Source organism: Enhydra lutris, unplaced genomic scaffold (assembly GCF_002288905.1).
Source record: "Enhydra lutris kenyoni isolate GAN:26980312 unplaced genomic scaffold, ASM228890v2 scaffoldscaffold34, whole genome shotgun sequence".
Taxonomy (NCBI): domain Eukaryota; kingdom Metazoa; phylum Chordata; class Mammalia; order Carnivora; family Mustelidae; genus Enhydra; species Enhydra lutris.
The window spans coordinates 11,866,603-11,881,167 of record NW_019154118.1 but is presented as its reverse complement, the minus strand read 5'-3'; the positions used below and the strand labels follow the sequence as shown (position 1 = coordinate 11,881,167).

Here is a 14,565-nt window from a genome sequence, read left to right as displayed (position 1 = left end):
ATCAGCACTTGGTTTAGCTACGAATTGTGTGATCTATGGAGCGTCACTCCATTCAGTCAACATTACTAACGAGGGATCCATGAAAAGGAAACTTCCCTCGTAACTAAAGCCTGCCCTTTCAGAAACCAGAACCTTAATCTGAGCCATCATTTCCCAGGTCAGCTTTCACCGACGTGCTGGAGGGCCTGACAGGCTGGTGCTAGCCTAGCTGGGGCCATGGCATTTGGCTCTGTGGTAATGTCCCTGGCTGTGGCAATGGGAAGAAGGATGCTCTGCTTCTTCCCTGAATGCCCCAGACCACTAAGGGTCTGCAGTCGTTTTTGCTGCTGTCAGTGTATCTGCTGTTAAGCATCTCCCGCCCTCGTAGGAAGCAGCCATATTGGGAGTCAGTACAAGGCCGCCTGGGTGGCTCAGTCGATTAAGTGTCCAACTCTTGATCTCAGCCTAGGTCACGATCTCAGGGTCCTGGGACTGAGCCCCACATTGGGCTCCTTGCTCAGTGCAGAATCGACTTGGGATTCTCCCTCTCTCTCTCCCTGAGTCCCTCCCCCTGCTCAAGTGAGCTCGCTCTCTCTACAATAAATAAGTAAATCTTTAAAAGGCATTTTTTTTTAAAGAAAGGACCTAGAATATAACCTTCTTTGATTTTATTTATTTATTTGACAGACAGAGATCACAAGTAGGCAGAGAGGCAGGCAGAGGGGGAGGAGGGAAGCAGGCGGAGAGCCGGATGCGGGGCTTGATCCCAGGACCCTGGGATCATGACCTGAGCCGAAGGCAGAGGCTTAACCCACTGAGCCACCCAGGCGCCCCATGATTTTTTTAAAATAACTATTTCCCTAACCTTTTTCAGTTTTCCATGTCCCACCCACCCCCAGAGTTGTTCTCTTGCCTTTTGCTTTATTGAGCCATTCTAAATTCCTTTACTTTGTTTCCATGAAAATAACAACTCTATTCACACTCAGATTTCTCCAAATTATCCAACCTTTATATACATGTTATAATTTTAACAAAACAGACAATAGACATAAACAGGTTTGTGAACAATTGTAAAATATTCTCGGTAAGTATACAACCCAACTGATGGACAGAAATCCCAGGACATCCTAGAGAGGAGTGGGGAGTCATGAGCCTCAGCTATGAGTATCAGTTGGGAGATCTTAAGGACTGGAGAGGATTGCTGAATCCAATGAGTTGAGGAGAAGACGAATACTTTTGTGTTGTACATATCTAGACTGTGAGGATGGGAGTGTGGGTATTTAGGCTAGAGAAATTGGCAGGTGCCTTTCATGCAGGCCTTTGTACGTCATTGTAAAGCACGGGCTCTCAGAATATGGTCCCTGGAACCCAGCGGCATCATCATCGCCTGGGAAATTGTTAGAAGGGCAAATTCTTGGGCCCCATCCCAGACCTCTTGAATCAGAAACTCTGGGGTGAGGCCCAGCAATCTGCTTTAATAAGCCCTCCAAGTGATTCTAATGCATGCTCAAGTTTTAGAACCGCTGTGCTAAGGAGTTATGCCTTTCCTCTACATGCCGTGGAATCACTAAAAGATTTTAGTAATGGAGTAATTTGAATTCTGTGGAGATCCAGAGGTCACGCTTACATATCCCTAGTTGTGTCATATAGAGTTCGGGTTACTTGGTTAATCAAACACAAGATATTCCTAAAAATCTCTTTCATATTCTTGAAAATAGTTCATTGCTTCATTCATTTACATATATTTAGTAAGACCTTACTAGGTACCAGGCATTGTCTTAGGTACTTAGAATATAACACTGAACAAAAACCAAAAATCCCAACCCCCATGGGGCTAACTTTCTAGTAGGAGGAGATGGACAATAGACAAAAATAGATAAATCATGTATAGGTGATGGAAGTGCTAGGGAGAGAAAGAGAGCAGAGAAATAGGGAGTTGGGGGTTTGGGGAAATTACGGTTTTAAGGAGGTCATGAAGGAGGTGAGGGCGCATCATGCAAATATTTGAGGAAAGAATGTTCCTCAAAGAGGTAACAGCACACGAGAACGGTGACAGCCCAGTGGTCCTGGGCAGAGTGAGCAAGGGAAAGGGAAAGATAAGGCCTGCTTTCCACATTATTTTGTTGACGGCTAGCTACCTGACTTTATTATAAACCATAAATTTAGCCAGATAAACAAGTAGATTCTATGTATTCTGATGTAAATGGAGAATTCAGTGCTCCACGTAGATAGACCTTTCATTCAATAATACTTACGGAGCATGTATGTGCCTGGCTCATGTGACTAGCCCACCAAAACTGAGACTTTCAGTCTAGAGGGGAAACAAACCTCATTACCAAGCCAACACTTGTTACAAAAAGGAAAGTACAAAGTGCCAAAGCCGTGAGCTCAGGTGCCTTTGTTGTAATCTCTGAGCAGTCAAGGAAGGCTTCCTGGAGGAAATTCTATTTCAGCCCAGGCTGGAACAGCAGCAGTGAATGGGACTGGTCAGAATAAGTGAGGTGAAGGGGTGTTTCCCAGCAAAGATGGCCTATGCACAAACCAGGAAACAAGGGTGCCTATGACCCAACCACAGAGTTAAGAAAGTACAATGTGAAAAGAACAAGAAGTACAGAATGAAGGACCTCAAACCTTTAAAGATTAAGGGCAATGGGGAAGCACTGAAGGCAGTGGCTGGCGTAATTAGTTTGGGGGTTTTAAAAGTGGCAGGACCTTATGTGGAAAATGAATGCAAAAAAGTAGTATCTCCAATGGTTTCAATGTCCTCACATTCTGATGGAGCGTCTGCATGTGAAATGCGTCATGAAGTGTTCTGCACGAATGGATAAAGTGACCAACAGCAGAGCCAAATGTTTATTCTCTGATGGCATTAACAACTGTTTTGTCTCTTAATGGCTGAATCATGAATACAAATCCCCAGATAATTCAAACAGCTGTGCAAAATATCCGTGTTGGAGCCCGACAATGGCGGGCTCTTGGTGCCGCCATGCCTCCGCCTCTCCCGCCGGCCATGTGTCAAGAGAGAGCTGTTTGTGGGCTTGGACTGCCACAGAGCACAAAGTCTCAGAAACAGAACAGAACTAATACAGCAGATCACTCGTTAGCCAAGTTAACCAACGCTCGCCGAATCCAGCGCTTAGGTCCCGAAGACAGGGATTAAGTAACAGATGTGTTGGACTGACGGTAAGCAAATAATACATTTAAGAAAAAAAATCCAGACACTCTGGCCTATTTTAATTTGGCTATGTGCTAGTTGTTAATACCATCAGAGAATAACAAGGAAATGGATAGGTTAACTGGGGGGCCCCGTACAACATCCGTGATAATAAAAAATAAACAATAAACAATGTCAAGGAATAAAGGAGCAAAACTTGCAGTGATTGCAGAACTTAAGGATGATATGCTTTCTAGACATGTTTCAGTGTGTGTCTGTGCAGAGACACTAATTCACATACAGCTCTCAGTGTAAAGCCTCAACTTTTTTCTGTGGTGCCCGTTCTCTAAGAACCTGATGAGTTTCTTTGAGAGAGAAGTAGCCGCCCAATCTAGCTCAGCTGTACTCAATCTGAGTTGCTTTCCTTCCTACAAACCCTCACTTCAAAGCAAGGAACATAATGTACAATTTTTTAATGGCTCTAGACCCAGGCACTCAGGCTCTCTGCTCTGCGCCTTACCTCAGTGTAAACACCTAATCAGGATTGCCCGCGTTTCATCAATAGCAACCAAATGCAATTGGAGAACCACAAGCCTTTGAAGTCCTCCCAGCAAAGGCCGGTTTTCTAGTCTGGGATAATGACATGCCATGATTGCTGTCTTTGTTGTATCTTTTCAGTAGAGAAGCAATTATAGGCCCCAATTTAACAGAATAGACATTACACAGCTTATGATGCTCAAAATGCAATTTCATTTGATCATTTTCTCGATTTGATTGGTATTAATAGAATGGTTCACAAAAAAAAAAAAAAAAATAGCTGGCAGAGGTTGTGTCCCATTCCACTTTCAAAGAGATAATGTAGAAGTATGCTTTACTTGCCCTGAGACTCTCACCGGGGTGATTCTGACACCCGAGTTCCGCCCAAACAGCCCGTGGATGAAAATATCGCACATCCTACACTCTCTGGGGAAAGAAAGCATAGGACAACGTATTTGTAATTTGGAAACTTTTTGCCAGAGCTATGTGTAAGGGATCGCATCCCGGGCAGTCCAACAATCGGAATCACCAGCGGCAGACTGAATTAACTAAACCAAGTCCCCTTTACAAAAGCCAGAGAAATCAAACATCCTAGCGGCGGGTCTATGATTCAGCCCAATTTTTTCTCCCAAGCTCCAGATAACATTTTTGTCCAAGACATCACCTGTGTGAGGTTTGAAAAAGGATTATTTCCTCGCCCACTTAGGCAGCCTATTTAGATTCCACCCCCCCACCACCACAACTCTCTTGGCCTTCATTCCTTGTCCAGGAAAGAGATGATTTTACTTGTAATTAAGTGGTGTTTCCTTTTAACATCATGGCAGTAAGGGATAGAGTCCTTTGCAATAACAAGGGCCAACGTTATGAAACCTAATACTTTTATAGTCCCCTCGGGTTTCTTAAACCAGTACCAGGAGAGGGACTGAGAGATGGCATCATGACACACAGTTCCTCACCTGCGGTGGCAGCATTTGTATTCCTAAACTCTCTGTTGCATAGCGGGTTACACCGTTTCATGGTGTTGGGAAGTTTTCCTTTTGCAGAGTAGGTAATCTTTCAAAATATGTTGTGTGCTCCTATTTAATTTTTTAAAAGATTTTATTTGTCAGAGAGAGAGCAGAAGCAGGGGGACAGGCGGGCAGAGGGAGAAGCAGGCTCCTTGACACAGGGCTCAATCCGAGGACCCTGGCATCATGACCTGAGCCAAAGCCAGATGCGTAACCAGCTGAGTCACCCAGGCCTCCCTAGTACTCCTATTTGAAATCAGGAAAATCCCATGATCCAATAGCACTTTTCGCCCTTGTATTTGCTATGATATTCAAACATGAAGAAGTCTCAATTTTCATTTTTTCCCATTTTCAGATCAACCTTTAAGTATCTAAACTTCCATACCATCTGTTTGCCATATCTATGCATTCGAGTGCAGCAACGATGACGGGTATTGCTTGTGGCCACAGAACCTGCATCGAGCAGTGAGGAATGAGGTTATCTTTACTGTCAGACACTGGCTTATTAATATTTAACAGATATTTCCTCCTCTCTCCCGATTGAATAGCAGTCTGCATAAATGCAAAGTAAAAGTAAGAAACAGCAGGAGAATCTGAACACAAATGTGACGAATTCTGGGGGCACCTGGGTAGCTCAGTTAGTTAAGCATCTGCCTTTGGCTCAGGTCATGATCCCGGGGTCCTGGGACCAAGCCCCACGTCGGACTCCCTGCTCAGCAGGGAACGTGCTACTCCCGCCAACCCCACTCTTGCACTCATCCTTTCTCTCTCTCTCAAGTAAAGAAATAGAATCTTTTAAAAAACAATAAAGTATAAAACTATCTGGGACCACCCCAGACCTTCTGATTTAATTGGTCTGGGATGGGACCAGGGCACTGATATTTTGTCATTCTAACATCTAACTAAAGTTGAGAACCTCCGATCTACATCATTCAGATTCACTGCCGACATTACAAATTCTGCAAGTCAAAGATGATATTTCAAAATTGCCAAATATGAGGCTCTGGAGTTAGACTGCCCTGCTCCTCCACTTACTGATTCTGGGCAAGTTCCTTAATGTCTCTGTCCCTCTGCACAAAGAGGGGTAATAGTAATACACACGCGATAAGGTTTAATACAGTAGGACTGATAGAATATCTTCGAAGTGCTTACGAAGTGACTAGCACACCATGGGCATTCCAAGTATATTAAATATTGTTATTTTATTGTGCTCATCATCTTGAAGCATAGTGGTATTTCACTATTCATTATTTCTCTTATTACACTCAGCATTTGTTGCTACATCCAGGTCAGATAACTGTTCTAAAATTGGGTCCCCTGAGTATGTACTGAACATTTTTTTTTAAAGATCTATTTATTTATTTATTTAACAGAGATCACAAGTAGGCAGAGAGGCAGGCAGAGAGAGAGAGAGAGGGAGGAAGCAGGCTCCCCACTGAGCAGAGAGCCCTATGTGGGGATCGATCCCAGGACCCTGAGAGCACGACCTGAGCCAAAGGCAGAGGCTTTAACCCACCGAGCCACCCGGGCACCCCTGTCCTGAACATTTAAACTAAATAGCAGTTTGACCTCAAAGCACCAATTCTCACATCATGCCTATAAGAAAAAACATTATTTATTCCCATTTTCCTTGGGAACAACCCAGGTCCCCAAGGACTAAGATATATCCTTGAACTGAAAATAAAATGTAACCCTGCAGGACCTCTTTCTAGAGTACACAGATGAGCCTCGTGGCTCTAAGACTTAAAACGAATCCCATTAACATGCTTTATATGTTTTACCCTCTTAGATCTCCTACCCCATCAGTGTAACTGACAAGACGTCCATTCAGAACGCCAAAGAGAGCGAAAATGCTGCCATCAATCCTGAAGACCAATGGCATCAAAGAGCCCAACAGCTAAAGGTTACCTGCTAGATTGAACTTTAAATGGGTTTCAAGGATTACTGCTAAATATGAGTAATGTTCATGACTCACTTCTTATCCCTTACAGGGTTATTCTTATGCCTGAGAGTAGTGACCCACCCTTGTGAGGGTAAGACTGGTTTCTGCCCAGATAGGACATTGCTTGTTCAGCCTGCCAAGTCTACCCATTTTTCCAAAGGTTCTAAATTTCCTAGGAGAAAAATCATCACATCACCCTTTAAACATTCAGACTTAAAGCCCCAAACAGAAGCAAGGCATGGAGAAAATGTGGGGGGGGGTGGGGGTGGGAGGAGTCACAGCTGCAGAATACTGTCCCAATCTGCACTGCTTCCAAGTCTGTTTCCTTAATGGCATCCCTAGCTGATGGGGAACACAGTTGCTGAAAATGGGTTCTCGAGAATCCCCAGAACTTCCCTGAACCCTCCTTTTGCAGGATGGGAACGCCTACTAACAAGTAATTTAGCATGAAAACATCCTTTTCTGGCCCTGGGTTTACTACTCTGACATCATAATGTGATTTTAGGGAAGATTTTTGCGAAATAGTCCCCACCAACCGTTTCTCTAGAAGAGAAAAAACACTAGCAGATGATTTCTTCTGGAACCAGTATATGGAGTTCTGTGAAGCAGTCATTTTTTTTTTTAAGATTTTATTTATTTATTTGACAGACAGAGATCACAAGTAGGCAGAGAGGCAGGAAGAGAGAGAGGGGGCAGCAGGCTCCCCATCAAGCAGAGAGCCTGACTCAGGGCTCGATCCCAGGACCCTGAGATCATGATCTGAGCCGAAGGCAGAGGCCCCAACCCACTGAGCCACCCAGGCGCCCCTGAATTTAGAAAAGAGGGCCTGCCTAGATCATCTTTTTTCCTTCTCAGTGGTTTCCAGGTCACTCTCAGAGTTGCAAAAAAAAAAGTAAATAAAAAATAAAAGAATAAAAACAGTCATTCACCCAGAGCTTCCTGAAAGCTGATGCCAGGAGGACAACCCCCAGAGGTGGAGAGGTACTGAAATGCCCGTGGCAGTGAGATGTAGAGGACAGGGTCAACGCCAGACCTCAGAGAGAGCCCAGGGAGCTTGGCCAACAGGATGGAGAGGACAAGGGAAACACTTTAAGATTTTGTCATGTGTTACAGATAATGGCCCGGGTCAGAAGACACGGATTTCTGGACCTTCGTTTTTGTTTTTTTTTTTTTAAGACTTCATTAATTTATTTGACAAAGAGAGACACAGCAAGAGAAGGAAGCAGGGGGAGTGGGAGAGGAAGAAGCAGGCTTCCCACTGAGTCTGGAGCCCAACTCGGGGCTCGATCCCAGAACCCTGGGATCACAACTGGAGCCAAAGGCAGACACTTAATGACGGAGCCACCCAGGTGCCCTCACTTGTTTACAAGTTGATGCAGAACTTTGGGGAAATCTCAACTCCCCCCACACCTTAACTTTCTTCCTTATTAAATGAAGAGTTGCCCGAAATGAACTACAAGATGCATCCCAGCAGCAAAATGCTATTATTCTAGGATATTTTTCTCCAGTTACTTAAATTATTATAGAAAACCCATTTGAAGATTATAAGGTTCTTGCAACCTAGAGCTTCCATAATCATCACTACAGAAAATTATAGGATCTCAGTCAGTGATAACATAATCACAGGGCTGGATTTTGTGGCATGGCCTTTGACAGAGGCGGTAAAAAAATTTATATGGAAGAACACTGGAAGAAGCCAAAAGAATGCTTTGTGTTCTCTGGGTGTACTAAAATTCATTTGTTCATAACCCACTCGTGAATGAGGACAAGGAGGAGCCAGACATCTAAAGGTCATAGACCTAAAACAATCAACGCAGAGTGGTCCTCGGGATGCTTCCCTTCAGTAAGAACGGATTTAACTCCCTCTGCATATGCCAGCGAGGCAGGCATTCAGCTCCATTACCTTTCTTTTTCCAGTTCAACTACCCAAATGCAGAGCCTTCTTTCTGGTCCCCATCCTTCACGGGGATTGCCCAGTCTGTCCCTCTCCATCCTCAGCCCCTCTCTCCGAGACCGCTGGATCACTCCCTCGGGGTTTATCATATCCGGCTGCTGTACCTGTGTTCTCTCTGTACCAACTACACCAGAAGCTGCCTGAATGTTAAGATGGTTATGTTTCAGGACACCTGGGTGGCTCAGTTGGTTAGGCCACTGCCTTCGGCTCAGGTCATGATCTCAGGGTCCTGGGATCAAGCCCTGCATCAGGCTCCTTGCTTGGTGGGGAGCCTGCTTCTCTCTCTGCCTTTGCCTGCCACTCTGCCTGCTTGTTCTCTCTTTCTGAGAAATAAATAAAATCTTTAAGATGGTTATGTTTCTTTATATCTCTTAGCACAGTGCTTTGCCCAAAGCTAACACTCAGTAAATATTTACTGGCTGGTTACAGAAACATTTAAAAATCATTTCATGAAAATGGGCCTCTCTGAAAATTTTTTTTTCTTGAAAGATCGCTTTAGATGACTCTACATAACAATGAATAGCTCCCACTAATAAGAAATGTCTTTATATGAAACCAAAATAATTCCCACAACAAATATTTATTGAGTACCTACTATATTCCAGGCACTCAGGGTCAGGGGTCTGGCTCCAAAAACACATGGTTAAAAAAAAAAAAAAAAAACTTAAAAAAAATAAAGTAATAAAAGATCTTTAAAAAAAAAAAAAAAAAAGGTCCCTACCCTCAAGGAGCCCAAAACTTTAGCTGGAAGACAGTTATGTGATCATTATAATGCAATAACTGAACGTGCAGTAGGAACTTTAAGAAGCACCAAATTCTGCCTTAGAAAGACAAGAAAAGTCTCCTGAAAAGAGACAGCATCTGAACTGACCCTAGAAGAATGAATCAAAATATGGCAAACAGGCAAGTGGCAGCAGAGGTCTGAGAGCCGGAGAGATGTTGTGTGTCCTCAGCCTCACCCACAGGTCAGCATCCGGGAGAGCAGGTGTGAGGGAGGGCAGTGCTGTGACACGGGCTGGACAGGTAACTAGAGGCAGGGCTGTGAAAGGCTTTCATGTTGGCCAAAAGATTTCAGATTTTATCTTGCAAATGGCAGGAAGCCACTGGCCAATTTTAACCAGGTTAATGACGTGATCAGGCTTAACATGGTAGAAAATTCATTCTAGCCAGGGTCTAGAGCGTAGATTGGAAGGAAATGAGAGTGCAGAGACAGAAAAAGCAGTTAGGGGCGGTTTGCTGCTGTTCCCGCAAGAGATCACACGAGAACTCAGGGCGGGGCTGGGTCTGTCTCACGCTCTGCACACCAATAGCTTGTTTCTCAGTACGGTGGACAGATGTAAATCCACCAAGGGCATGAAACTTCCCTCGGGTCAGGGCTGCTCCCTCAGAGCCTGCCAGAAGCCATCAAGGAGTGAGACTAACAAACTCAGCAATTGTTTGGATACAAAGTAAATGGGGGAGAGAGAAAGAGAGTGGTTTCCGAGGGTCTGAGTAGTGGTACTGACACCACTGAGGAAGAAAAGGAGGGCTTTCGTCCGGGGCTGGAATGGGGGAAGGGCATGAGAACAGGGGTGCTGAGCCTGATGTGGAGTTTGGAGGTGGAACATGATCCGAGAATAGAACCCTGAAAGACATCTGAGTTAGCAACATACATTTGATGGTAAGATTCCACTCCCTGGTGGACTGAAGCTGTAGGCATTTCTGCGATGCCCCCCGAATCACAGGTAGTGGGAGAAGAGAGAAGGGTCAAGAACAGGGCCTGGTATAGGATGGTTAAATTTTAAGGGTAAGCAGAGGAAGAGAGCAGAAGGTGAGAGACCATGAAGGGCTTGCCAGAGAGACAGAAGGCTGCCCAGGGTTCAGTAGTGTCATGGAACCCAAGACCTGAAAATCTCAAGAAAGAGACATCAGTGGGCAGGGTCAGACTCTGCAGGGCTTAAAAAGGTGCCATGAAAAGGGAATGAAACATGCAACTCATACATGCCAGTCTCAAAGGATTCAGAAAAACACTAAGTAGGAACAATGCACACAATATCACAGAAATGACGCATACGTGCGTTTGAGTGTCCGTCTGTCTATAGGTGGACAGACACACAGAGAAAGATGAAATTGGCCCAAAGTTAGCGAATCTCAGTAAGATGATCTGGGAGTCCTCCATGCTAGTCTTGCAGTTTTCCTGTATGTCTGAAATAATGTTCTGTGTGAAAAAATGAAAAGGTAAAGAAAGTGGTGCCCAGAGGATTTCGTCACGAATTGTTTAGCGGTGGCCAGAGCAGAACAGCGTGGGGGTGGTGGTCCGTTTTTCAACTGACAGTTGGTAGTTACCATCCTCTCTTTCTATGTAAGCATCCTACTCGGACCTAAGGGCTTTACTTCAAACCAAGTCACCCCTCTTCACCCTTCCACATAGGTCTTGTCCTGAACCACTCTGTGCTCCCCTGTGAACCTTCATGGCTTTTCCAAATCCCAGCTTCATTGTGTGTCCAGAACTGGACCCAGTACTAACCTAAGGGTCTGACCTTTGCTGGCCGGCGTGAGGGAGCAAAAGATAGCAGATCCTTCTCTGGCCCAGAGCACGTGGTCAATAGAAAAAAACAGAAAGTTCTCTAATTAAATGAAGCTTCCAAAAAAATGAAATAGGCAGTTTCCTTTCTTGCTGCTGTAAAATGACAGGAATGACAGGGCGAAAGGTACGGATGATCTTTGACTCATTAATATCAAAGTCCTTGTAATCACGTCCTAAGTCCTCTTCCCACCCTTCCTATTATTACATGACTCTAAGAGCTATTGTTTTGGTTTTGCCTCTAACACCATCAAGAGAGCTATGCTTCTTTTTTTCGTCTGAACACAGAGTCCTCCCTGACTGACGCTGAAGATCAGAGCCAGTTAATACGCGTTCTCTAAATGTTCTCAATATTATCAGACGAATTGATAACCCCCACCTTCAAAGTATTTGGGTTTTGTTGTTAATAAACACAACAGAAGGGGAGCCCAGGCACAACCCTCAGGGCTGATCAGGGTAACAAAGAACAAGAATGGCTTTTGTTTTAAAGCAGATGAACCTTTGGCTAAGACAGAGCGTGCATCCTTCCCTCTGTTTATGGCTTGGAAGCAGGAAAGCCGTTAAAAGAGAAACAGCCAGACACTGCCTTTCACAGGGTTGGGGGCAAACTGCCCTTGGATGGCACAGTATGAACAAACATTAATAACTAAGTACGGATCTTACTAAGAAGTTATCATCCCTGCATCAGGCATCAGGATTCCCCAATGCGAACGCTGTACCAATGGCCACTGCTGTGTGTGTGCTGGGAAAACCCAGTGCCATTAAGCAGTTATTCTGAGTGCATGGAGTATGGACTGATTGTGAGTATTGGTAACAAAAGAACCCCATTGAGAGCGGGATGGAATAGAGGATTTCAGTGCTGGTGGAGATTAAGTAGCCTGAGAATGGCTTTGTATATTAACTTGAGGGAACTCAGGTCTTGCGACCTAAAAAGTGACACCTGATGTCTCAATTGTCGGGTAATAAATCTTCAGTAAACCACAGATCTCAAGTAGTCTGCTCAGAAGGTGAGAGAAATCACATCAAGCCCGTAAATGTCTTCTTTTCTGGGGACTGAAATGCCATCTCTGGGCACTTACGTTTATGTGAATAGCGGATTTAACACTTGAGACAATTGAAGTTTCATAAAATGACGAGTCCTTGGCCTTGTTGACAAAAGCACCCTGCGAAGAGTACTATTGTAATCTGAATTGTCAGCTGCAAAGGTATAACAGGATTAAAACCAAGTGGCAACCCAAGATTTCAGGTCTGGTAACCTAAGGGAAAAAATCCTGATAGCTTTTTTCTTTGTTGGTGGGAATGAGGACAGAGAACAGAGACATGTAGAATCCGATGGCAGCAGAAAAAACTCCTGTTCACCTATTTTTCTAATAGTTAAAAGCTGACAAAATTTCATTTTATTTAAGACTTTATTTAGTGATTGAGAGAGAGAGAGAGCACGCACACTTGCACAAACGCGCATGAGTGGGGGGAGGGGCAGAAGGGGAGGAAGAGAGAGAATCTCAAGCAGTCTCCACGCGGATTGTCAAGCCCCACTGGATCACAGGACCCGGAGATCATGAACCCGAGCTGAAATCAAGAGTTAGATGCCCAAATGACTGAGCCACCCCCTGAAAATTTTTTTTTTTTTAAATGACCTTATCAGGAGCACCTGGGTGCCTCAGTCTATTAAGCACCTGCCTTCGGCTCAGGTCATGATGTCTGGGTCCTTGGATCGAGTCCCGCATTGGGCTCCCTGCCTGGTGGGGAGTCTGCTTCTCCCTCTCTCTGCTCTTCTCCCCTGATTGTGCCCTCGCTTTCTATCTCTCAAATAAGTAAATAAAATCTTTTAAAATAATACAATAAAATGACATTATCGGCATCAAGAAATATTTATAGCTTGTAGCACAGGTGGGTGTTTTTTGTTTTCTTTTTTGGTTTCTTACCTTCATGAACAGTGATGGTCATGGAAATAGCCACTGTGTTCCATCAACACACCTGATAAGACTGTACAGTAGCAGTTTTCTTCCGGGTCCACCATAAGGAAGGATGCTCTTGGCCTATCTATTTGCAGAGCCTCCCTGCCTACCTTCCCCCCATGCGGCTCCATATAGTGCATGGAAGGAAGAACGCTTCTCTCGACTGAAACACCGAGAAAGAAGTTCTTCCTTTTTTGGAGGGCCACCGGTAAAAATTCAAAGTGTAGACGAGCTCATCAGAACCTGGCCAATCCTCCAGAAAGGAAGGAGAACATGCTTTGAATTTCAGATAAGCCATTTATACTTAAGAATCTGATATGCAAAGTAACATTGTATGGGATTGTTTTTTTTTTTTTATTTAACAGCCTCAACCTCATCATTACAGGGAGAGGTCATTGGAAATAGAATACCACTTAATATTATATGGAAGAGGTTGTTTTAGTAATTATATCAGAAAAGTGAAAAGTTGAACTCATTGCAGTAATTTGGCCATTCTTCATAGCAAGCTGAAACCATTTGAGCAAAAATAGGAGTTATTCACTTTAAGGGCTGTTTTTTTTTCCCCCCTCGAATGACCCAGGTAACCGGCATTTTTCAATTAATGTTGCACAGAGAGAGATTTCTTTTTATATGTGTGTTCAGAAAGAATTTGTAGTTCTATACCACATTGATGCATATGGTCATGTTACTGTTTTTACTAAGCAGTTAATCATTCTTTCCAAAGGCCTCTTAACTCTGCTAGTTTTTCACAAAGTAATGAGTGCTTTATTCCTTGGAAAATATTTCTAAATGGCTTAGCACAATATAGTTACATAGTGTATCTATTATACCAGGAGTACATTTTGTTGTTATAAGACTTTGAAAAGCATAAAGACCGTTCTGAAATTGAAATATTTCCCCCAGATGTTTGATTGCCTAAGTACAGGCTATATTAAGGAATTGAAGCAAAACAACCCTTGTGGCTTCACAAATGTCCTATCACAGTGCAGACTCTTTTATAATCCTCTGAATAAAATCTAATTTGTTTCATCTGGTGAAGAGGTCATTTCTAGTTTCTGACCTATATGAGTAAGAAGATCTGATCATCTAAATGGCATCTTGTATTTGACTTGTACTTGTTCGGTAAAGCGAATCACTGATGTCCTCTCCGGTTGAGATTTTTAAAAATGTTCACCTTAGTTGAAATAAACTTGCATATTTCGATGTAGATTTGTACTTTCTTTGTAGTCCTGTGGAGGTAAATCTCCTTCCCGTAACCCCCCATTTGGTAACACTTCATTTTACACTTGAGGTCAAAGACTTGTCTTTAATATCAAGCCCACTCTAAGCTCTCTACTTCTTTTTAGAAAATTCGTAATCTGAAATTGCCAGGAAGACTTTCTCAGCTAGTCACGCTCATATCCTGAAATTAGGAAAGGACCTACTGGACTCTTTATCTCCTTTCAAATCTGTGGTCCCCTTCCCAGCAGTC

At 43.7% G+C, this 14,565-nt stretch overlaps 1 protein-coding gene across 1 annotated transcript in view; it reads left to right on the top strand.

Annotated features, from left to right (window-relative positions):
• The window catches only part of LOC111154025 (chromosome unknown C11orf63 homolog), a 51,681-nt gene that overhangs the window by 21,460 nt on the left and 15,656 nt on the right, over positions 1–14,565 (top strand). The window contains exon 3 of the mRNA XM_022513375.1: positions 6,467–6,580. Coding sequence (XP_022369083.1) covers positions 6,467–6,580 — 114 coding nt within the window. The remainder of the gene's footprint in view (positions 1–6,466; positions 6,581–14,565) is intronic.